Source organism: Bufo bufo, chromosome 6 (assembly GCF_905171765.1).
Source record: "Bufo bufo chromosome 6, aBufBuf1.1, whole genome shotgun sequence".
Taxonomy (NCBI): domain Eukaryota; kingdom Metazoa; phylum Chordata; class Amphibia; order Anura; family Bufonidae; genus Bufo; species Bufo bufo.
The window spans coordinates 34169925-34195602 of record NC_053394.1 but is presented as its reverse complement, the minus strand read 5'-3'; the positions used below and the strand labels follow the sequence as shown (position 1 = coordinate 34195602).

The 25678-nt window shown below is 42.9% G+C and overlaps 1 protein-coding gene across 1 annotated transcript in view; it reads left to right on the top strand.

Annotated features, from left to right (window-relative positions):
* Positions 1-25678, top strand: part of CRTAC1 (cartilage acidic protein 1) — a 603594-nt gene that overhangs the window by 317261 nt on the left and 260655 nt on the right. Inside the window, exon 4 of the mRNA XM_040437595.1 lies at positions 11113-11249. Coding sequence (XP_040293529.1) covers positions 11113-11249 — 137 coding nt within the window. The remainder of the gene's footprint in view (positions 1-11112; positions 11250-25678) is intronic.

The following is a 25678-nucleotide window of genomic DNA, read 5'->3' as shown; positions in this document are numbered from 1 at the left end:
CATTTTGTCTTTGGTGTCTCAGTTGACTGCTTTGTTGTGTATATAGGGTTTGGACCCTATCATGTTATCATTACCATTAGAGGGTATATTTTATTTCATTTAAAGTCATAAAAAAATATCTTGAAATAATCCAGTTTTCACACTGACCACTAGGGAAGACATGATAGGCTGACACATCCTGTTTTCTGTAGCTTACTTATCAGCTGTACTGTATTGACTGAGACTGGACAAGCAGAGTCATCACATTATCCTTAGAGGTGGATGACACCTCAAGTGATAAATGCCTACATTATTCTGGAAAGTAACACTATACACTGTGCACATAGATAAGGCTTCTCTGTCCCACTCCTGTCTAGAGGGTGCTTTACTCAATCACTTGGAGACTGTAATATTCCATAACATTTCTCAATTGACTTTTATTTATTTCAGCTGCCACAAAGCACACACGCCCTGCTACACTGTCTATACAGAGAATGCGGGAAGGAAGTGTGTATGTCCAAAATGGCTGCCACCAGGGAAATAAATAAAAAAAGCTACAATTTTAAAAAATGATCATGAGGAGAACAAACTTGGATAAAGTTACAAGAATTGCAGAATATGTTTTAACTCCAAGTCAAGATTTTTTTTTTTTTTAAGTAGAAAATGAGATGCCGTATGTCTGGGTCCAAAAAGGACTACAAACCATTTTCCATTATGTATGTGTCGTCTGGGTAGTAAATTCCCGCAGCAGTTTTCGTGGTGGGCCAATCCTGCTCACATCTGGTACTCAGCACTGCGTTAATGAAGTTATTAGAGGAAATAATTAATTACATATGGTCTGTTTGCTTTCCTGCTTGGTTTCATTACTTTTGGTATGACAGTCTTATTTTTTAGTAGCTGAATGCTCGGTCATTGCATTGCAGGAAAAAAACTGAAAGACAAAGCAAAATGGGACAAATTAAAGGAGTTTACGTGCCAGATTTAGAACATATTTTAGAAACTTTTTACGCCTTCTCTTGAAATTTTTTACGTGTCAAAAAGTTAATGACGCTGACAATTTTCATTTTTTTTTGTTTTTGCTCTCCAATTTAACTCCTTAGTTACCACCAATACACCTTTTTTAGGCAGTCAATAACGTGCCTTAGACAGGGCCAATTCGTTTTTACTGTGGCCCTTCCTATGCGCTGCACGGGTCTCCTATGCAGCAGAGTGCGGGGTCTCGGCTCTCAAATGGCAGCCCGGACTAATAGAAATGCTGATCCAGGCTGTTTAATCTCTTAAATGCGGCAGTCAATAGCTCCCGCGGCTTGTAAGCGGTTACAGCAGGAGCAGACTCCCTCTGTCTTCCATCAGCACCCCACGAATGTCTGTGCATGCAGGCTGCAGCCTAATTAAGGTCTCAGGCCTGCCTCCAGGTGTCCTAGCAGGCTGCGCTTGGATGTCAGTATAGCACTGACAGTAAAATACATTGCACTGCAGCAGCTGGTTGGAGAGAAGGCTGCACTTCATGAGAGCGCTGCCTTCCCTTCATTGTTTACCTGCTCGCGGTCGGCATTGCAGCAGTAAGCAGATGTAATTACAAGCCATCTGCGGGACGGCTTCTTCCTATACACTTGAGGTATCCGACCACCGCCGACCTGATATTAATGACCTACCTAAGGATAGGTCATCTATATTAAAATCCTGGAAAAACCCTTTAATATAAATTGCGAAAAATAAACGTGTCCCCATAATAACCAGGATAATTGTCTTTCTTGAGCAACTTTCCTTACACTGCACATTTCTAGAGGACTCTAGTATAAACATTCAGGAATGGGGGGTTTCACACTATCTTTTTGTGCAATACACAAGGTGGACCCCAAAATGAGACTAAGTTCTTGCACTTTTTTGGACAGATTTCTGTACTCACAGTATACATTTCCACAAGTGTCCTAAGTCAGATGTGGATAATTTCTCTATGTAGATGGCCAATCTGCTCCTCTAACATACCCAGGCAGCATAAGACTTATTTTCCTAGAAACATGGTTATGAAGTCTCAAGAGTCATTTTTCAGACAGAATTTCTCCACATGACTTTTCCTAGCACCTCATCTTGCTTCTGGCATGCTCCTAGAATATATCTTTGGATCTTTATGTTATCTCTAACTTTGTTTAATCCAGAACTGAGTTCAGCTAGCTCTGCTCCAATCAAATTCTAGGTTTTGACTAACTCTAGACTAATTTAACTCCTCCCTATGGGGATAGGATACAGCCCCACCTAGTGGGCTGCTGACTCTGGCCTGTTAACTTCTTACTGGCTTACTTGTTCCATGAAAACAGAGTCGGACTGGCTCCCCAGAGGATCCTCCGGTGGGCCCAGACTCTGTTACCACAGTGGGCCCTAAACGTCTAGGAGAAAAAATCATTTGGAGATGCCTTATGAGCCCATAACTTGCATCTAGGGCCTATTTATTTGAATCTAAACCTATTAGATTTTATTGATCATTTGAGGGTTGTGCCTCATAATATAATTTCCTCTGGTGGGCCCAAGGAACCCCAGTCCAACCCTGCATGAAAATGCAAAAATATGCAGCAATTCACATTTTGAGTCCTCTTAGCAGCTTAAACATATACAGTCAGGTCCATAAATATTGGGACATTGACACAATTGTAACATGTTTGGCTCTATACACCACCACAATGGATTTGAAATGAAACAAACAAGATGTGCTTTAACTGCAGACTGACAGCTTTAATTTGAGGGTATTTACATCCAAATCAGGTGAACGGTGCAGGAATTAAAACAGTTTGCATATGTTAAGGAACCAAAATTAATGGGACAAATGGCTTCTCAGCTGTTCCATGGCCAGGTGTGTGTTATTCCCTCATTATCCCAATTACAATGAGCAGATAAAAGGTCCAGAGTTCATTTCAAGTGTGCTAATTGCATTTGGAATCTGTTGCTGTCAACTCTCAAGATGAGATCCAAAGAGCTGTCACTATCAGTGAATCAAGCCATCATTAGGCTGCAAAAAACAAAACAAACCCATCAGAGAGATAGCAAAAGCATTAGGCGTGGCCAAAACAACTGTTTGGAACATTCTTAAAAAGAAGGAATGCACCGGTGAGCTCAGCAACACCAAAAGACCCGGAAGACCACGGAAAACAACAGTGGTGGATGACCGAAGAATTCTTTCCCTGGTGAAGAAAACACCCTTCACAACAGTTGGCCAGATCAAGAACACTCTCCAGGAGATAGGTGTATGTGTGTCAAAGTCAACAATCAAGAGAAGACTTCACCAGAGTGAATACAGTGGGTTCAGCACAAGATGTAAACCATTGGTGAGCCTCAAAAATAGAAAGGCCAGATTAGAGTTTGCCAAACGACATCTAAAAAAGCCTCCACAGTTCTGGAACAACATCCTATGGACAGATGAGACCAAGATCAACTTGTACCAGAGTGATGGGAAGAGAAGAGAATGGAGAAGGAAAGGCACCGCTCATGATCCTAAGCATACCACCTTCATCAGTGAAGCATAGTGGTGGTAGTGTCATGGCGTGGGCATGTATGGCTGCCAATGGAACTGGTTCTCTTGTATTTATTGATGATGTGACTGCTGACAAAAGTAGCAGGATGAATTCTGAAGAGTTTCGGGCAAAATTATCTGCTCATATTTAGCCAAATTCTCAAGAACTCATTGGACGGCGCTTCACAGTGCAGATGGACAATGACCCAAAGCATACTGCAAAAGCAACCAAAGAGTTTTATAAGGAAAAGAAGTGGAATGTTATGCAAAGGCCAAGTCAATCCCCTGACCTGAATCCGATTGAGCATGCATTTCACTTGCTGAAGACAAAACTGAAGGGAAACTGCTCCAAGAACAAGCAGGAACTGAAGACCGTTGCAGTAGAGGCCTGGCAGAGCATCACCAGGGATGAAACCCAGCGTCTGGTGATGTCTATGCGTTCCAGACTTCAGGCTGTAATTGACTGCAAAGGATTTGCAACCAAGTATTAAAAAGTGAAAGTTTGAGTTATGATTATTATTCTGTCCCATTACTTTTGGTCCCTTAACAAGTGGGAGGAACATATGCAAACTGTTGTAATTCCTACACCGTTCACCTGATTTGGATGTAAATACCCTCAAATTAAAGCTGACAGTCTGCAGGTAAAGCACATCCTGTTTGTTTCATTTCACATCCATTGTGTTGGTGTATAGAGCCAGAAATTTTAGAATTGTGTCGATGTCCCAATATTTATGGACCTGACTGTAAAAGCACGTAAAAGCCATTTTCAGGGGAACTACAGCCCTAGCAGTGGGACACTGCAAATGTACTGAGCTGTAAATGAGTGGACCTCTAACTACCTTCAACTAATCAAAAATATTACAATATTAATACAATGAAATTCTTTTAATTTGGCCATAAAGTTTAGCAATTCTACACTCATTTTCACAACAGAACTGCAATATAATCTATTTAGGCCTCGTTCACATTTCTGTGTCAGTGTCACATCCATGAAAAAAAGCGTATGTGTTTCATCCGTGAAGATGTCCGTGAAGGATCCGTAGTTGGTCCATGTGTCCGTTTTTACCATCCGCATGTCATCCGTAATTCACTGAAGTTGCTCAGCTGAAATTTTTTTTTCCAAAGAATCTCCTATCAGTCTTCAGTAAAAAACAGACGCAACACGGATGCCATAGACTTGATTTTCACAGACTCATAGACTTCTATGGGCGTGCTTGGACCGCATCACGCATCAAAGTAGTGCATGTCCCTGTGATTTTTTTACTGACCCACGGTCATTAAAAAAATAGTAAAATGGGATCAGAAACATTTAAATTAATGGGTACGTGTGCTGTACGCAGATAATGCGCACACGTCAGTGATAAACAGAAATGTGAACGAGGCCTCACAGGGATAACCGCAGGAGAATTCGGAGCAGTAAAAATTAGGAAATACCTCCAATTTTTCTGATAGCATTTTGGGTTCTTTTTTCAAATTATATCTTTCAGAAGTTTCTTCATGCCTCTGTTCAGGGGCGTAGCTATATGGGGTGCAGAGATAGCAGTTGCTATCGGGCCCAGGAGCCTGAGGGTCAAAAGACCCTTGTGCCACATAAGAAGACACCGGTATTATAGAAAGTGCATACTGGTCAATTTACACCTCTGGCTGGAGGGAAGTGGTTAGGTCAAGAATTTGGCATGGGGGGTGAAGTGCCATTAAAATTTTTGCCTCAGGCAGCACAAAGGCTATGTGGTTCCCTGCCCCTGGCCACAAAGCACTGAGGGAAAAGGGGCCCAAGTTGAACTCTTGCACCAGGGCCCATGAGGCTTTAGTTACGTCCCTGCCTCTGTTCAATAATCCAGAATATTCTCTTCACCCTGTTTTATCACCAACAACCCCCCTCCCCGCCTCCATCCTCCTCGCTTCGTCGTCTTCCATATTGTAAAAAAAAAGAAAAAAAGAAAAAAAAAAAAAAGTGCTGCAGCCTGAAACAGTGAAATACAGAAAATAATTCTATTTTTACAGGAATTTCTATTTCTGTTCTCTCTCTGATGTTTACAGCTGAAAGACACTGAAGATGCTATCAGTGGGGAGTGGGGAGGAACCTGCAAAGTCTTTATTACACTATGAGAAAATATTACTATTTATTCTTTGCATCAGCCAGGCAGCCAGCGAGATGATTGTAGAGGTAGAGACAAGGTAATCAACCTTATATGCAAATCACATCAAAAATACTGTCTATCTATATATCTATCTATCTTTCTATCTATCGATCTATCTGTCTATCTATCTACAGTATCTATTTACAGTGCCTTGAAAAAGTATTCATACCCCTTGAACTTTTCCACATTTTTTCACGGTATATTATGTGATAGACCAACACAAAATAGCAAGTATGTGTGAAGTAAAAAGAAAATGATATATGGCTTTCAAAAATTTTAATAAATAAAAATCTGAAAAGTGTGGCGTGCATCTGAATTCAGCCCCCTGTACTCTGATACCCCTAAATAATGTCCAGTGTGACCAATTGCCTCTGAAGTCACCTAATTAGTTAATAGAGTCCACCATTATGATTTATTCTTAGTATAACTACAGCTGTTCAGTGAAGGCCTTCGGAAGTTTGTTAGTGAACATCATCATGAAAACCAAGGAACACACCAGACAGGTCAGGGATAAAGTTTTGGAGAAGTGTAAAGCATAGTTAGGTTAGAAAAAAATTATCCCAAAGCTCTGAACATCTCACGGAGCACTGTTCAAGCCATCATCAGAAAATGGAAGTATTGCACAACTGCAAAACTACCAAGACATGGCCGTCCACTTAAACTGACAGCCAGGCAAGGAGAGCACTAATTAGATAATCAGCCAAGAGGCCTATGGTCACAAGCTATGAGAAGTCCTGTTTGCAGTTTGCCACAAGCCATGTACACAGCAAACATGTGAAAGAAGGTGCTGTGGTCAGATGAGATCAAAGTTGAACTTTTTGGCCTAAATGCAAAACGCTATGTGTGGTGGAAAACTAACACTGCAGATCACCCTAAACACACCAGCAAGGACAGGGAAGCTGGTCAGAGTTGATGGGAAGATGGATGGAGCTAAATAGAGGGCAATCCTGGAGGAAAGCCTAGTAGAGGCTGCAAAAGACTTGAGACTAGGGTGGTGGTTCACTTTTCAGCAAGACAATAACCGAAAACATACAGCCAGAGCTACAATGAAATGGGTTAGATCAAAGCATATTCATGTGTTAGAATGACCCAAAGTCCAGACCTAAATCCCATTGAGAATCTGTAGCAAGACTTGGAAATTGCTGGTCACAGACGCTTTCCATCCAATCCGGCTGAGCTTGGGGGGGGGGGGGGGGCTGAATACAAATGCACGCCACACTTTCCAGATTTTCTTTTATAAAAAAATTCTGAAAACCATGTATCATTTTCTTTTTACTTTATACATACTTGCTACATTGTATTGGTTTATCACATAAAATCCAAATAAAATACATTTACATTTGTGGGTGTAACATGAAAAAATATGGAAAACTTCAAGGGGTATGAATACTTTTCAAGGCACTGTATCTATCATCTATCTAAAATCTATATACAGTATCTATCTACAGTATCTATGTAGAGTATCTGTCTATCTATCTCGGCAGTTTAAAAGTCCAATACTGTTTATTTTTCATCCAAGTTATACAGTCACTCAAGTGAATCCAAAGGAACCAAAAATCAAACATAAATAACAAAACAAAAGTCTTTGCCCTTTCCGGGCGCTAAATAAACAGTGGGTTTTCCTAACCTATGTTCTCAGCATGAGATCGGAGATTAGGTTTTACACAGACAACAAGTCATACAGCTTCCAGTCTTCTGACACTGACAGAGGATTTCAGCTCTGTATTTATCCCTACACTAATAAGCTCAGCAGCTATACCTAGCTTTGACTAAGGTTAGGAGAAAGTGTTGTACTGGAGTGGGGAGGGAATGGCACATCCCACTACCAAAGCCTATCTGCCATTCCATAAAAATCCAGGCCCATAACACTTAAAGGAAATGTACCTCAACAAACTACACTTTGCTGAAACCAACCAGGTTTCCTGGATTCTTTTACCTAACCCATCTGAGTATTCTAGGTGAGATATACACCCCCTCCAGTGACATCTGTCACATTATCTATCTATCTATCTATCTATCTATCTATCTATCTATCTATCTATCTATCTATCTATATCCTTCTATATCATACCTGCCAGTGGTCCAGAGCTGACCCATCTCCCAGGCACAGTATGGGGGGCTGCCGTCCCCTTAACTGTTTGTAAGGCCAGTACTGTTCAGAAGCATCCCAAGTGCCCAAACATGAGGGTGTGTGACTTGTCACAATAAGAGATATGGCTCATTATGAAAAGGGGCATGACCTGTGTGGAGTGGGGTGCGATTTCTTTTATAAAAAAGGGTGTGTCACTGCCTGGAAAAAGTTGGGCACCGCATCTCTCTTGCCTCCTGGTTTTTAACCTAGAAAAGTTGCAAATGATGATCTATCTACCAGACAGAAAGCTGCATGTTCTGTAAATTGCTGTGAAGGAACCAGTCACACCCTGCAAAAGTCTATCTGAGCCTGAAGTCCTTTTCTTTCTTCATAACTCACCTACATCTAGTGAAATCCTGAAAAATGATTACCACTGAAATCACATCTCATAGTGCTTATTATCAGAGATATACATAAAAGTTTCCAGAACTAATGTTTCAAGTACACCTTTACATGTTCCCGTAGTTCATAATATGATATTGCTAAAGCAATTTTAATTAATAAGATCTCCCCTCCTCCATATTGAGAGTAATATGTTGTGGAACTTGGTGTTTACAATCCTAAATTATTCAGAAGATTGCTCTTTTCACCACTGTTGGCAGCAAGTACATCCCATGCACAGCAACGCAACAGCACCCCCCCCCCCCCCCCAACCCCCAGGCTGACGCTTGAATCAGTGCAAACGCCTTTGAAGTTTAATCATTTTCTAAGAAATAATTCTACAGAATTGGACTCTGGTTGTTCTGTTTTTATGGTAATGGTTTATTATAATTAATGGTTAGCATGTGATTTCAGCAAGTAATGAGTGATCTATCAAGACCAACCAAGACTGCGGGTCAGTCATACCTTCATTTGAAGGGCAATTCACCCTTAACAATCGATTTTTGGAATATTGTCTCTTGGCACCATTAGAATTTTTTTAGTCTTCTTTTACATTTTCCCCATTTTATAGCATTAACCTAAAATATGGAGGCAGGTGCTGTATCTATGGGTGATATACAAGTCACTGCCACCAGACGGCAGAACCTTGGAGTCCAGAGACCTAAGGAAACAGGATATTGACTCAAAACCGTATCATCTTTAGATATGGTGGAACATCAGGTCATTGATACTTAGGTGAAGGACCAGGCACAGCTTTGAAATTTGAGTCCAGTGTCTGTTTCACACACAGGAGCAGTCATACCATTAAGTCAGTGCCTGAAGGTCTGTGGACAGAAGGGGCCCACAGCTTTCATGGCTGCTTTCTTCCAGGAATAGCACCACTTTTGTTCATGGACCATGTCTGGTACTTTATGAGATGCAATACCAGACACAACCAATGGTGCAGTTTCTTAAAGAAAGCAACTGTGCTTTCCTAATTTTTTTTACCTTTCCTTTATCTGCGGTTTACTAACCCAAATCAAGTGTCTCGTTGCTATAGTGATTCGTAATGGGCCTTTGACCTTTAGTGCTCCTCAGGCATAGATTAAGGTGGACATACACATTGGATGAATGTCCACTCAACCACCAATATTGGCTGAATCAACGGCCATCTAATATGTATGAGGCTATCCCAACTTCCTCCTGATGGCATAAATTCAGGGAAAGAAGGGTTGGACATATTGCTAGCTAACATGTCCAATACTTTTGTTGGAGGTAGACCACTGCTCTGACTGAAAACCGACCTTTATATATTATTTATGCAGCAGTTATTGTGCTATGTTATTTTCGGGACAAACAGATGTCAGCCGGTCAGCGTTTTGACCAACGGCTATCTAGGGTGTATGGCTACCTTTGCTTTCATTCTACTTGTAGATCTCAGTTTATGCATAGCCTTAGATTGAAATATATACAATATGTAAAAGAAAGAGATAATAAACTCATCACAGGGTATAATAAGCCAGATGTGCTCTGTAGTCTACGCAACGGGCAAGACTAGACCCGTTAGTTTAATTAGCTTTTTACCTTGCAGGTAAGTAACTACTACTTTATAGCCACGACTAATAGATTACAAGTTTTACACCATTTTAGAGGATGTCTCAATTATAGGTTTCCATAGAGGCTGTGTTGTCCAACGTGTAAGCCCAGGGGGTGGGGGGCACTCACAGGACGGTGTGTTAGAGAACAAAAGGCAAGACTGTAATTCTCACAGATCAATACAGCGACATGAATTTACTGATCGTCAGCTGTTAATCTGAGGAATCCAAGAGCTGCTTCAAAGACCTCACACTTCGAGGATTGGTTCACATTTCATTATTATAGCAATAGACCCAAGTAGATTAATAACTATTTCTGTAGTTTAAAAAAAAAAAATCAGACCCCACCCTAAACTTATCTAGGAAACTAAAAAAAACATTTTCATATACCCGGTTAACTACTGCAAAGAGTATCTCTTGTTTAGGAGGACCTGTCCTGTCCTGCATTACTCATACAATTATGGACTATGTGTAATTCTTAATTTGGCCAGTGGCAGTGCTGCAGGGAAACTGAACGCTTAAAGACAGGTTTCTCCACAGATTACAGCTTGATGCACTTTCCAAACTAGTTTCACAAATCATTTTCTCTTCTATTTTTTGGGGGGGATTTTAAAAAGCAGCTGTCATCAGGATGAACCCTAATAAACCAGGCATACTGCCTGATAGAGTTGATCCTGGTGATTAAAATGATATTTCACCTTTACTCTTTATGCAGATGTGAGCTTCAGGGCACTGAGGGGCAGGGATTAGCCTCTTGGTGCACTTCAGCTTAACCCTCAGTGCACTGAGACACTAATTTGCATAAAGGAAATGTCTTTTTCCTTCTAGCAGACAGTATGCCTGGTTTCATAGGGTTGATACTTCCTGCTGACTGGTGCTCTTTACCTCATTTGATCAGATCCCTAATAACAGTAACATTTGCCATGCAGGGGCACACCTGAGGGTGAGGTAGAAGGGTTGGTAGGGTATTTTTTCCAGGAACGGGGGAACACCAGAAGGCCACATAAACTAGGCCAAGGTAGGGCCAAGACTTAAAAGTAATACCCAACATGTCTGACCTTGGCTCAACTTCCTTTGCACATTCTGATCTTCAGTTGTTGGGATGAGTGTCCTCCGCTCTGTGTTTATGTAATGGCGGTGAAAACACCACCAATGAGGAAGGGGATTAGGAAGACCTGAGTTGGGGACCCCTCCCATAAGTTTAACCGCTGCTGTTGGTGTATACACTATTACACAGGAACAAGGGTGCATCATATTTAAAGGGATGACTTACAGTACCATGGCTGTGCTGATTTCAAATAATATGGTGACCATGGTGACTACAGCTCAAGTGAATATTTTAAAAATTCACATTCATATTAATGCCTGACTTATTCATTCATCTTGGATTTTTTTTTTCAGGGATAGCCACATACTCTGACAAGCTGTTTAAGTTTCGGAATGGGCGCTGGGAAGATCTACTCAGCGACGAGATCAATATCCGCAGAGGAGTGGTCAATCGGTTTGCTGGGCGCTCAGTCGCTTGCATTGATAGAAAGGTAAAGTGGAGTGTTACTATTCTGGAAATATTGGATCTGAAATAGAATTGCATACAATATTATTATACTGCACTTCACCCACCACATTTCCACACTTCCCTTCTGGCGTCAGCTGTCCTGAGCAGAATGTTTTTTATGGGTTCCTCGGGGGTTGACTGTTATTAGGATTGCTCTGCTGCCATATATTATGCTGTCTTTTTCCTAAAAGTAAAATCTATCTATGACATGTAAGAATAAAGTATTACTTAGCAAAGGGAACATAACTTCAGGTTTTTCTGCATCTTCCATTTTTGTTTTTAATACGTATGTATATTACATATCTACACAGGAAAGCTAGATTAACACTAGTAGGTGTGTGCCTACAGGGAGTCCTTAGGACCTAGGAGCACCCAATGGCTATAAGGCTACTACGCTTTATTTTATTTTTTTAATTCCTATACTGTGACATCACTGTGTTTATTATTCTCTGTACTGTGGCATCATTGTATTTATTATCTCTTTACTATGACATCACTGTGTTTATTATCTTTATATGTGACATCACTGTGTGCATTATGTCTGTACTGTGACATCATTGTGTTTATTATGTCTGTACTGTGACATCACTGTGTGCATTATGTCTGTACTGTGACATCACTGTGTTTATTACCCTTGTACTGTGACATCACTGTATTTATTATCTCTTTACTGTGACATCACAGTGTTTATTATCCCCATGCTGTGACATCACTGATTACAATTCCTGTGCTGTGAGATCACTATGCATTTATTATATAGTATTCATATACTATGAGATCACTGAACCCAGTCATGACTATACAGGGTTTATAATCCCAGTGCTGTGACATCATTGTGTGCCATAAACCTTTGCTGTGACATGACTGTGTTTGCTATTTCTGTTTTGTGACAGCACTTTGTGCAATAACCTTATATAGCGATAGAGCGTGACCATGACTACTGTACTCTGACATTACTGTGGCTCATACTGTGGCATTCTTCATATAGTGACATCACAGTTTGCATTCTCAGGGACATATTACCGTATATATTTTTTTTTGCCAAATATGAAAACATCATAGTGGGTTTACTGTTGGAAAAAAAGGTTTTTTTTGACAGATCCAGTGGGCTACCCATAGTCCATTATTGGACATGTCAACAGCATGAAACGGACTAGTGTGAACAGAGCCTATGATTAGTATTTGGGTCCTGTAATATAACAGAATGCAAAAAAAAAAAAAATATATATATATATATATACAGTACAGACCAAAAGTTTGGACACACCTTCTCATTCAAAGAGTTTTCTTTATTTTCATGACTATGAAGGCATCAAAACTATGAATTAACACATGTGGAATTATATACATAACAAACAAGTGTGAAACAACTGAAAATATGTCATATTCTAGGTTCTTCAAAGTAGCCACCTTTTGCTTTGATTACTGCTTTGCACACTCTTGGCATTCTCTTGATGAGCTTCAAGAGGTAGTCCCCTGAAATGGTTTTCACTTCACAGGTGTGCCCTGTCAGGTTTAATAAGTGGGATTTCTTGCCTTATAAATGGGGTTGGGACCATCAGTTGCGTTGAGGAGAAGTCAGGTGGATACACAGCTGATAGTCCTACTGAATAGACTGTTAGAATTTGTATTATGGCAAGAAAAAAGCAGCTAACAGTCTATTCCGCATTGTGCGTGTGGAAATGCTCTTACTTTCACTATTAAACATACCCCTGAGTTCTACTGTTGTTTTTCTTCGATTTGATTTCACCAAAAGTTTAAGTGATCGACTATCACGATCATTCAGGATTTTTTTCCTGCCACATTTCTTCCTCGAATATGATGGGTCCCCACTATCCTTCCAGTTTTTTAATAATGCGTTGGACAGTTCTTAACCCAATTTTAGTAGTTTCTGCAATCTCCTTAGATGTTTTCTTTGCTTGATGATTTGACCCTTCTCAAACAGACTAACATCTTTTTCACAACCACGAGATGTGTCTTTCGACATGGTTGTTTAAGAAATGAGAAGCAATCATTGCACCAGTTGGGGTTAAATAACTTATTGCCAGCTGAAAGATAATTGGCCATGCAGTAATTATCCAATAGGAGGCTCATAACTATTTGCTTAGTTAAATCCAGGTGGCGACTTTTTTTTGGGACAGGCAGTGTATATATATATATATACACACAGTATTATATGGATTTGTTGTCCAAAAATGGTAGAATGAGCCTGGCCTCAGTTACACTGAATTCTAGAACTTTGGATGCTCTTGTCACAAATGAGCAATTGAAGTTAAAAGGAAACAATTTCGCATCTTGCAATTTTTCCCCGTTCTGAATAGGATTTTGATATGTAGGAGGATGAAATCCTTAGGCAGAACCATCACTTCTCACTTTGTTTTGGATGTTAGTAATTGTCCAGATCATTTATAACCTTATTGCCTTGAACTGTGTTCCACTGTGACCTTTTATTACATTGGCATCTCAAAGACACTGCCACCGTCACTGCGTTATAAGGATGAATGGCGTTTTCAGTAGTTCTGCCCTTGGACATGTTGCTGTGCTTGACCTTTATACATTCTGGTCTTGTTTTGCTGATGATTGTATGCTCAAGACTGAAAGTGCAAATAGCTTTGAGGAGAGGGGCATACCTTTATATACTATGTATATAATATATGTTTATATTACACAAATTGTAATAAATTGTAATTGTCTTCGGCCTCACCCACTTGATAGTGTTTTTATGTTGAAAAAATTGGGACAGGTGCTTAAAATATATGGGGCATGTTCTGAACACCATATCTCTCAATGTATTTATACTAGAAAACTGCCAAAATACATTGATAAATCTCTTGCTTCTCTTATATTACAAAGCTACCTGGCTGCCTGCAGCCACCACTAGGGGGAGCTCAGTGAATAGGAATTAATACAACTAACAGAAGCTGTAATAATCTCTTTGCATTGAGCTTGACCTAGTGGCGGCTGCATTCAAATACAGTGTTTTCACATGGGGAAGAGAATAAGTTCCTTGTCACCCCCCCCCCCCCCCCTTCCCCTTCCCTATTGTAGGTACACCTCTGCACCCAATACTTGCCAGATAATCACATAGAAAAGTATTTGGTGCACCAAATATTTCCCTTAAGTGAAGCACTGCTCCTCTGAAGAATTGAAAGGATGGTCTCACTTCAGCAAATGGCATTTATTATGTAGATAAAGTTAATACGAGGCACTTACTAATGTATTGTGATTGTCCATATTGCCTCCTTTGCTGGCTGGATTAATTTTTCAATCACATTATACACTGCTTGTTTCCAAGGATTACCATCTCGTGTCGGAGAGGGCGGCGCTTTTTCCTATAGTGTGAAAGAATGTCCACCGCTGCTGGATTTGGAGGGTGGTCGTAATCATGGACACCAGAAAAGTAGACAATATGGACAATCACAATACATTAGTAAGTGCCTTGTACTAACTTTGTCTACATGACAAATGCCATTTGCTGAAGTGAGAGACGACCCTTTTAAGCAACCTTGATTGCTCTGATGCTGTTGGATGGTGTGGCCCCTTTAATTACCAGGCAGCGCTGACGCCCCTCCCCTTGTTGGCAAGCAGTGACACATCTAGTGCATCACCTGCTCATAAATAAATACTATTTCTAGGGGAAATTCCTAAGGGAATTCCAACTCCCTTAGGTCAGCACATCACTGCTCAAGAATCAGTGAAAAGTGATCTGTCTGCACTATCTTGGTCACTGTGGTGTGCACCTCCCTTCTGGGGGTGAGTGCTCAACCAGGCCTGCTGCAGTGGTGGGTGTAGAACAGCTTGTGCAGGCCAGGAAGAGAACCTATTGCAGCCTCCAGCAGGTGAGCAAATTGCCGCCCACATGGAAGAGGGTGTAGGAGGAGAAGGAATACCCCTCTAGCATGTGTGATCAGAAATATGATTTAGAAGCAGTGTGTAACCCCCAGCTGGTGGCGTACAAACAAAATTCCCAAATTAGAGTCTCTGGCTAGGGAGGCAGAGCAGTGATCACTGTGAGTGAGCTGACCAAAAGATGGCTGCCTGCACTAGAAACGGCTCAGAGAGCATGGAAGGAGGGTACTTTTCCTTCATGTAGTACTGTGATGGAGATCGGCCTGTGTGGTAGAGCAGCCCGTGATATGGACCGGTTGTTGCAGAGTGAGCGAGGGAGGACAGGAAGTCTCCCTGCCTGCAGGTGTGCCACCAAGACAAGACTGCCCTGCAGATAAGTTGAGTGCAGGAGATGACAGCTGTACATGTAATGGCTTCATCGGCAAATGTGACAAACAAGTTGATGCAAGCATGGTTGGAGAAGGAATCCTCCTCCTCACCAAAGTGCCAGGTAAGAGCTGGATCGGTAGATGCACTGGGTGCCTGCAAAGGAGCCAACTCCTTAGCCCATGCCTAGCCCCTAAGAACACTGGATCGGCAGAAGAATTAATGCAGTGTAAAAATTTTGCATGCTGCAAGTAGAGAGGATGTAGGCTGTTGTACACGGGCTTCCCAACTCAGTGGTACATGAACTGAGACCTTCTGCACACTCCGGAATTCATGATCAAATTTATTTTATTGAAGTGAACTCATAATGGCAAATCAGACAAGTGTCGGTATACATTTTCGGTCTATTGATCTTATTCAGACCATGTGATTAGCAAGAGTAATAGGAGGACATCTGGTCACCCAGTCACACAATCTCCTATGTGTCCCTGTGGAGTATGACTGCTGGACCAGACAACAAAGGGCTTGTTTGTTGTCTACCATTGAGACACCTGAGTAGTGATGAGCGGCAGGGGCAATATTCGAATTTGCGATATTTCATGAATATTTGGTAGAATATTCGTCCTATATTGGCAACTTTGAGATTATTTTCTTGATCGCGAAAAATCGGCAATGTAATATTCGCGTAATGCGCGTGAAATACAGGCGTAGGTCACTGTTGCTACATTTTTCAAGCTGCTAGTAGCTTCCTGAGACTGGAGAAAATGGTCGGCACGGCAGAACATTACAATAGCTTTATATGCAGATAGAGTCAAGTGCTCCAATGTATTAGCGATTGCGAAATTGGCACTTATGATGCAAATATTTTGGCGCAATACGTGCAACTTCACATTTTAGCAGGTCTGACTACATATTACTGATTGGTGCACTAAGTATTGTTGTGACATCACAGCCCTATGTCTGTAGCATGTATGTATGGACAGCAGAACCTATCAGCTACACTATATCAGGATCTAACCTACACTGACTATCTCCCACTAACTATCTGTATTATATATATATAAGCTAACTAACTATCTATCTATCTAATGTAATTACACAGTAAAGCACAGAGCACAGCAATGTCGCTGCTCTCTCTCTCAGAACTCCACATAACTACAGAAAATGGCTGCTGGGGAGGTTCTTATATAGTAAGGGGTAGGCAACTTTCCTATTGGTTGCTAGGGATGTTGCTAAGCTCAGACAAAGACATTGCAGCCTTCTCATTGGCCCACAAGTAAGAAAGGAGGTTACTGATGAAAAAAAAAAAATCTAGAATATTCAAAATTACGAATATATAGCACTATATTCTAAATATTTGCGAATTCTCGAAGTGCCAATATTCGCGATTAATATTCGCTATTCGAATATTCGCGCACAACACTACACCTGAGTAGCCAACTGTCTGTAAATTTCTGTACAGACTGCAAAAATGGAGTCTCTTTTTTTTTTTATGAGGCTGATGGTACTTGAACAGGTTATTGTGATTGCAATTGTTCAGAATTTTACAGCTCACAGTAAATGCCGCTGATTAGTTTCCATCAATGCGTGGAGCTATAGACGTATATAGCTGTTTATCATTCATTATTGTTCTGCAGTTTTTAAAGTTGACGTTTCTGTCAGACATATTGGTTTGCATATGAGCCGGCGAAACAAAACAATATGAAATGTTGGGTCCTTAAAGGTGGTGCTCACTCCCGAGCGGAGCGGGTGCCATAGCTGCCGGGTTTCTACTGTTTCACAGAGCAGACACTCAGGACTAATGTCTTCGATTGGCAATAACAGCGATCGCAGACATTTAACCTCTAAGATGCCATGGTCAATTGTGCCCACTGTTTCTGAGGCAGCTTTCCCTGGGAGAGCTGCACTCCTGGGGCCTGAACGGCTCCACCACATGGCGATCAGGGGGAGCTGTTCATTGTCTGCAATACTACTGCAGTGAACCCTGTGAAGGTAGAGGAGGACAGGGGAAATGGCAGCAATAACGGTGGTAATAGTTACTCACAGTAGCTGTGCAGTGTCCTGAAACACACTGCTTAATGTTGTGATTGTGTTTCATGTAAACTGTGCTTGTAAATGTGTTCTCATAAAGTTGCATAGAGATGGGGAGGTTCTAACAAGCCTCCCAGGGTTTGCTCCGACCTACACACAGAGCAGAAGGAGCAATGTCTAACCTCCACAGCCATTTTGGAGAGTTATCCAAACTCCATACTTGGTTCTATGTACCACCCCATAGAAGGGAAAAGATTACAGAAGAACCAGGCAACTCTGAGAGGGAATGAAATTATTGACAAAGGAAGGTAACTGTCATATATCAGGCTGCAGACTCCTTTGCATCAGGTGGAGAGATTCCTAGCTACAAGCTACCCACCATAATTAAAGACAAACGGGCCATTTGTCTGAGTATAGTATTCCTAGAAGAGGATACAGAAGTACAGCATTATACAGTACAACAGAGATAGTTCATCCCTCCAACCTGGAGAAATAAGAGAGAGAAACACTGATTGTCATAGAGGACTATTCCTTATGCAACTTCGGGGAACTAATGTGAATCCCTGTATAAGCTGCCTTGATGTAAAGGACTTTTGCATACGTTGACCTGTGGATCCGCTTCAGTAAAGTACTGGGAGTTCGTTAAAAGCCTTCTTATTCTATATCTTCATTACTACTACTCTCAATATTTGCACCTAGCGGTGCTGGTGTCACGAACCAGGGGCCCAGCCGCCGCAAGCACCCTAAACACCACCACCATCAAGGGGACCTCAACTTCCATCTGGCTGGTGTTCCCTGTAACTGAGAGTGCCCCGGAAGATTTTGTGCTGTCCTCCCATCCACTGCACACCGGCCCCAAGGGACAACTTAACCGTGAGTACTACTATCCTCGGCATCTTATCACTAGTACTCTCACGCACATCACCCCTAGGGTGTCTGGTCGTTGCAGCTGTCCTCACTTTGGTGTTCCCTGGGGTGTGCAGTGACTGGAAGAGCTTACCTTTTCTTCCCTTCAGGATACACCTTGGGTTTGGGGCTCGCTTACCTTGTGGTGGTGAGGTGTAAGGCAGGGTTTACTGAGATGTGAGGCGGGTTTAACAGTAGAACAGCGGTTTTAGTGACAATCAATGTTTTAATACAGTATTCACAGCAGTTGTCATAGTTCAGACCTTGCTTGGACCATCAGATCTTGCAGAGCTTTACAGTTCTTACAGTTCTGATGGCTGCAAAGGTAGTTAACAAGCCAAGTTCTCTCTTTGAAGCACTCGTCCTCACACTGCACTTTTTTCTCTAGCTCAACTAAAAGCATCCAGAAATAGAGGTGCAAACTTTTCTTGCTGCTTTTTGCTCTGTCACACTCTCTCTGTCCAAGTCCTTTACTCACAAATGGTTCCACAATGACTAGTGATGATGTGCTCGAGCGCAATGTTTGAGTCTCCGCCCCGCACGTTTAAAGGCTGCTATGCAGTCAATAAACGTGCAGGTAAGTACTGCTTTCACTATAATGTCGTAGCCATGCTGGCTGCTGGCATTACAGTGATTGGCTGGCTATATAGCACCCAATGACGCGTATCCGGCTTATTCTTAGTCAGGGAGAGCTGTGCTGAGGAAGGGACAGACAGTGTAGGGAGTGATTTAAGAATATTATTACCACCAAAACTTTTCAGAGACCCAAAAGTCCTTTTGGACTGTTGTTTGTGGCAGCAGCAATCTATATTTTTAGCGTAACCTGCGCTAAATTGCTAAAACTTTACAGACCCAAAAGTCCTTCTAAGGACTATTGTGTGTGGCAGCAATATCTATTTTTAGCGCATCTTGCGCTAAATAGTGTTTAATAGTTAGGCCGCTGCAGACAGCGACATTAGCTGCGCCACATCTCCAGTGTGAAGTGTGCGCATCCCAAAAAAATCTGTGATATCCAGTGTACTTTTTCCGTAGACGGTGTCCGCTGCGGACAGTGACATTAGCTGCGCCACACCTCCAGTGTGAAGTGTGCGCATCCAAAAAATCTCTGTGATATACAGTGTACTTTTTCAATAGACAGTGTCCGCTTCTGTCAGTGACATAACCAGTGCCACATCTGCAATGTTAAATGTGCGCTGAAAAAATGTATCTGTGACAAACAGTGTTCTTTTTCCGTAGACGGTGTCTGCTGCGGACAGTGACATTAGCTGTGCCACATCTCCTGTGTAACGTGTGCGCGTAAAAAATGTATCCGTGACATAGAGTGTACTTTTTTGTTTTTGCGTAGACGCTGTGGACAGTGACATTACCGGTGGTACCTCTCCTGTATAACGTTTCCTCATCCCAAATCCCTGTGGCATTCCCTGTAATTTTTCATTAGCCGCTGGTGATAGCATTGACATTACCTGCGGGATATCTCCTGTGTGACGTTTCCACATCCCAAATACCTTTTTAAATTTGTTTGCGCATACACTTCCAAATTCTGCGCTACTGTTCGTGTGACATACTTTCAATCATATATAACATTTAATATGAAGAAGGCGAGCATTAAGGGACGTGGCAGTGGCCGTGATGCTGATGGTGCACGCAGAGGCCGTGGCCCTGGGCGCATTGAAACTGTGCCTGCTGCCAGAGCACAAGAAAAACAATCATCCACAATACCTAGCTTCATGTCCCAGTTTGCAGGGCGGTGCAGGACACCACTCTTGAAGTCAAACTAGTGTGACCAGGTGGTCGGTTGGATTGCAGCAGATAATGCTTCCAGTCGGTGAAGCAGTTAAGCACCACCCTGTCTTCCACCAAGTCCAGTCTCAGTAGCCAAGAGTCTGCTCAACCCAATCCTAACCCTGATCCTCCTTCCTCGCACCATGGAGAGTCTGGGCAAAAACAAGTGATCCCACACTTGGATATTCTGAGGGGCTCTTTTCTGCGCCATTCCTTGATTTGGCCCTCTCGCCAAGCATGCTTGAAGAGGGACAGATCTTTGCCCTGATTCCCAAACTCTTGAGCATCCACAATCACAAGAAGATGATGGTGGGGAACGGCAATTACTGTTTAATGAGGTGGATGATGATGAGACACAGTTGCCAATAACTCAATGGCAATTGCTGTCTCAAAAGGTTGATGAAGAGGATGAGACACAGTTGTCAATCACTGAGGTAGTGGTTAGGTCAACAAGTTAGGATGAGCAGAGTGAGGAAGTAGAAGAGGATGTGGTGGACAATGAAGTCACTGACCCAACCTGGGAAGGTGGAAATCCGAGCGAGGACAACAGTACAGAGGGGGGGGATCTGCTGCACCACAACAGGCTGGAAGAGGCAGTGGGGTGGCAAAGGGGAGAAGGTGGGCCACACCAAACAGGCTCGCAACTGTTCCACGGAGTGCCCCCTTGCGGGGTAGGTGTTCCGCGTATGGCGCTTTTTTGAGGAAAGTGCAGACGACAAAAGAATAGTAGTTTTCAACTTGTGTCGTACCAAAATGAGCCGGGGCGTGAACACTAGCAACCTCACCACCACCAGCATGATCCGCCACATAGCATCCAAGCACAGTAATAAGTGAGACGAACGCCTGGGTCCACAATCTGTGTCTGCGGGTCACACCACTGCCTCCTCTTCCCCTGTGGTATGTGCTGGCCAACCCCCTGTCGAAGTCGCAGGCCCAGATGCCTCCCGCCCTGCACCTGGACCTTCACAAGCACCATCAGCAACCACTTCTGTGTCCCAGCACAGCGTCCAAATGTCCTTACCCCAGGCCTTTGAGCGAAAGCACAAATACCCAGCCACCCACCCACAGGCCATAGCACTAAATATGCAGCTTTCCAAATTACTGACCCTGGAAATTTTGCCATTTAGGCTTGTGGACACTGAGGCCTTCTGCAGCCTGATGTCAGCGGCCGTCCCATGTTATGCAGTCCCCAGCCGCCACTAATTTTCAAGGTGTGCAGTGTCTGCCTTACACTAGCATGTGTCCCGTAACATCACTCGAGCCCTGACCAAAGCAGTTACTGGGAAGGTCCACTAAACCACGGATACATGGAGAAGGGCAGTCAATCAGGGATGCTACATTCCCCTGACGGCACACTGGGTGAACGTTGTGGAGGCTGGGAGTGAGTCGTATCCTGGGAAGGCACAGGTGCTACCGACGCCAAGGATTGTGGGCACTAATTCCATCAGTGTTTCCGCCACCACCTACATTAGTGGCTCCAACCCCCACTTCTACTCCTCCTCCTCTACTTCCACCTACGAATTTTCCATGTGCAGCACCAGTCAGTCATTAGTCGGTAGCTGGAAGCAGTGTAGCACTGCAGTGGGAAAGCGGCAACAGGCCGTGCTAAAGCTGATATGCTTAGGGGACAAACAGTACACCGACGCAAAGCTGTGGCAGGGGATAAGAGACCAAACTGTTGTGTAGCTCTCGCCGCTCAACCTACAACCAGGTTTGGTTGTGTCTGATAATGGCCGTAACTTGCTGGCGGCTTTGGAGCTCAGCAAGCTCAAATACATCCTATGCCTAGCCCACGTCTTAAACTTAGTGGTTCAGTGATTTCTCAAAACCTACCCCGATTTGCCTGAGCTACTGGTGAAGGTGCGCCGCGTGTGTGCACATTTCCTCAAGTAATCAACAGCCTCAGCCGGTCTGTCCACTCTGCAGCAGCACTTGAAATTGCCAGCTCACCGGCTCTTGTGCGACGTGAGCACGCGCTGGAAATCCACATTACACATGTTGGCCAGGCTTTGTGAGCAGCAGAGGGCAGTAGTGGAATACCAGCTGAAACATGGTCGCAGCCTTTCCAGTCATCTTCCGCTATTCACAAGCGAGTAGTGGGCATTAATGTCTGGTCTCTGTGAGGTTTTAAGAAACTTTGAGGAATCAACACAGATGGTGAGCTGCTCACAATTAAGGACGTCGCTTTGCATGTGGAAGAGGTGGAAATGGGGAAAGAAGACATTACACAGTGTGATAGTTCGTCTTCTCACCACGAATTGGACGATGTAGAGGAGGAGGAGGAGCAGGAGACAGTTGCCTCCGCTACAGAGGGTAGTACCCATGGAAGTTTAATTCCACCTGTTCTGCGTGGGTGGGCAGAAGAGGATGAGGAGATTAAGAGTGATCCTCCTGATGACGACAGCGAAGTCTTGCCTGTTGGTACTCTGGCACACATGGCTGACTTCATGTTAGGATGTCTTTCCCGCGACCCACGCGTTATACGCATTTTAGACAACATGTATTACTGGTTGTTCACCCTTCTGGACCCCCGCTACAAAGAGAACTTCTCATTTCTTATTCCTCTGGTGGAGAGGACGAGCAAAACGGTGCAATACCAGAAGATCCTTGTTAAAAAATTGCTCCAAAACTTTCCATCTGACAACGCTGGTGGCAGAGTCCGTAGTTCCTTGGCCAACCAAGGAGGTGAGACAAGGGGAACCCACAGCAGTTCCAACAGAGGCAGGGCAACACTCTCCAAAGCCTAGGACAGTTTCATGACACCCCGCCAGCACCCTCATCCTGATGCGCGGCCTACTGTCACAAGGAGGGAAAAATTTTGGAAGATGGTGAGTAAATAGCAGACCGTGTCAGCATCCCCAATGATCCCTCAGTGCCTTATAACTACTGGGTATCCAAGCTGGACACGTGGCACAAACTGGCGCTCTACGCCTTGGAGGTGCTGGCCTGCCTTGCCACCAGTGTTTTGTCTGAGCGGGTATTTAGTGCTGCTGGTGGCATTATAACAGATAAGCGTATCCGCCTGTCAACTGAAAATGCTGACAGGTTGACTCTTATAAAAATAAACAAGGCCTGGATTGATCATGACTTCTCGACTCCAGCAGAGGAAAGCTGATGAACACAAAGGCACTTTAAATGTGTTGTTTATAATTTACTGAATAAGTAAATAAGTTTATAATTTTACTGAGTAAAAATGTAAATGAGATAATTGAAAAAGAACACTGTAAATAAAAAAATAATGGCTGCACACACATATAAGCAGTAAAGCTGAGAAATGGGGATCATTCTAAATTCAAGTGGTACTATACCTACTATTGGAATCAATGGAAGCTCTTAGCGCACATTTTGATCAAACTTGTGTCGGGCCCATCCACCACGCGTCAAGGTGGCTTCCGCGGACGGGTCCCTATCACTGTGTGTGCAGCCATTATTTTTTTATTTATTATGTTTGCCTTATGGATGTGCACCCATGACTATGATTATGAATAAGAATATGCCAGTCTAAACTTTCTTGTAATAAGTGAAAAAGAACACTGATCACAATTAGAGAACACTTTCAGATACCTGCAAGTTATTGGTGTTAATCTGGCAACTGGTGCTAATTTCCTTAATCTGACAAACCCTATTTAACTGGCAGCCTGACTTTCCAGTTTTTATTGACTTTGCCAAAATGGTATGCCGTTCCAAAGTGACTGAAACCCTCCGGCAGCAGGTTGTCCAGATGAAGGCCAAAGGGGTGACCCGATCAGCCATAGCAAGAGAAGTTGGTGGTTCCAAGTCCGTGATTTCTAGAATATTGCATCTTTACAACATCACAAACTCATTCAAGTCCCCCAAGAAGGCTGGTCGCCCTCGAAAGACAAATGCAAGAGGACAGGATACTGTGGAGAAACTCCATGGGTAATCGTTTCAACACTGCAGCTGGAATTGCTCGCCAGTTCAGCACTGAACAGGGTAAGGATCTGTCTCGTCATACAGGGTCTCGACGTTTAAGAGCATTTGGACTGAACTCCCACTCTGCAGTGGCCAAACCTCTCATTAGCAGAAAAAATCAAAAGGCTAGACTCACCTTTGCTGAGGAGCATGTTGTGTGGACAGAGGAGAAGTGCTCCAGAGTTCATTTTAGTGATGAAATCAAGTTTAATTTATTTGGGTCTGATGGGAAACATTATGTTCGTCGACAAACTGGGGAAAGACTGAACCAAAAGTGTGTAAAGAAGTCAGTGAGAGGTGGAGGAGGACGTGTCATGGTTTGGGGAATGTTTTCTGCAGCAAGAGTTGGACCTCTCATACAGCTACATGGCAGAGTAAATGCAAGTGTGTATTAGAACCTTCTTCAACAACAGATGGTTCCTTCCTTGCGTTCATCACTCAATCAGCCAGCAATTTTCATGCAGGACAATGCCCCCTGTTTGACTTAGACCCCTGAAAACATTGAAACAATGAAATGGCCAGCCCAGAGTCCTGATCTAAACCCAATAGAAAACCTCTGGAAATCCCTTGGTGACAAAGTTATGGTCAAGAAACCCAAAACAGTCACAGAACTGTTGAAGAGACTGGAAGAAGAGTGGAGCAAAATCCCACCAGAGCCGTGTGAGAGACTAGTGATGTCCTGTGGCCGCAGATGTGCTGAAGTCATTCAAAGCAAGGGCCTGTACACTTCTACTGATTGGTGACTGGTGTAACCTGCAGAAAATTTAGTTAGAATCTTTCTTTGTGCCACAGTCATTGCTGTTCTCTAATTATGATCATCAGGTTTTTTGAAAAATAAAGTTTTTTTGTTGATCTACTTTGGTTATTTTGGAAAACACTGTTCTAATGGCATGGTGTACCAATTCTTCAAATGATGATCAATGAGATTACATTATTTCTGAAAAAATCAAGTGTTCTTAAATTGTTCTCTAATTTTGATCGCTAGTGCTTTGATCATACCAAAAATAACTAAATGAACGTACCACTAATGCTCCAGATGGCGCAGCCACTCTCGAGATCCATCCACTCTTCCTGCACTCACTGCTCCCTGTTCTTCTCTCTGGGCTTGCACTGCATTGTACAGTCAGGACCGTGCAGTGCAGCGCCTGGAGAAGACCAGAAAGTGGTGATTACAGCTAGCAACACTTCACTCACCGCTCCCTGTGCCTACCGCATACTAGTGAGCTCTTCCATAATGGAAGCATGCACTAGTATTCTCTTTATAAGACGCAATTACATTTTTCCTACACTTTTTTGGGGAGAAAAGTGTGTCTTATAAAGTGAAAAATTCGGTTTGAACGAATAACAATCATCAATGTCTGAATCTGACATAGCAGGTGCCAGTACGCTGGCTGGGGACTTCTAGCATCCTATTAGAGTCACATTGAGATTTCAGAATAGAGGGAGATGAGCTTCAGGCCAGCAGATGGCGTTGCGTTATTAAAATATGTCGCCACCTGCTGACACCTCTTCAGCTCGTTGGCCCCGAAGCTTCATTGTGTAGTT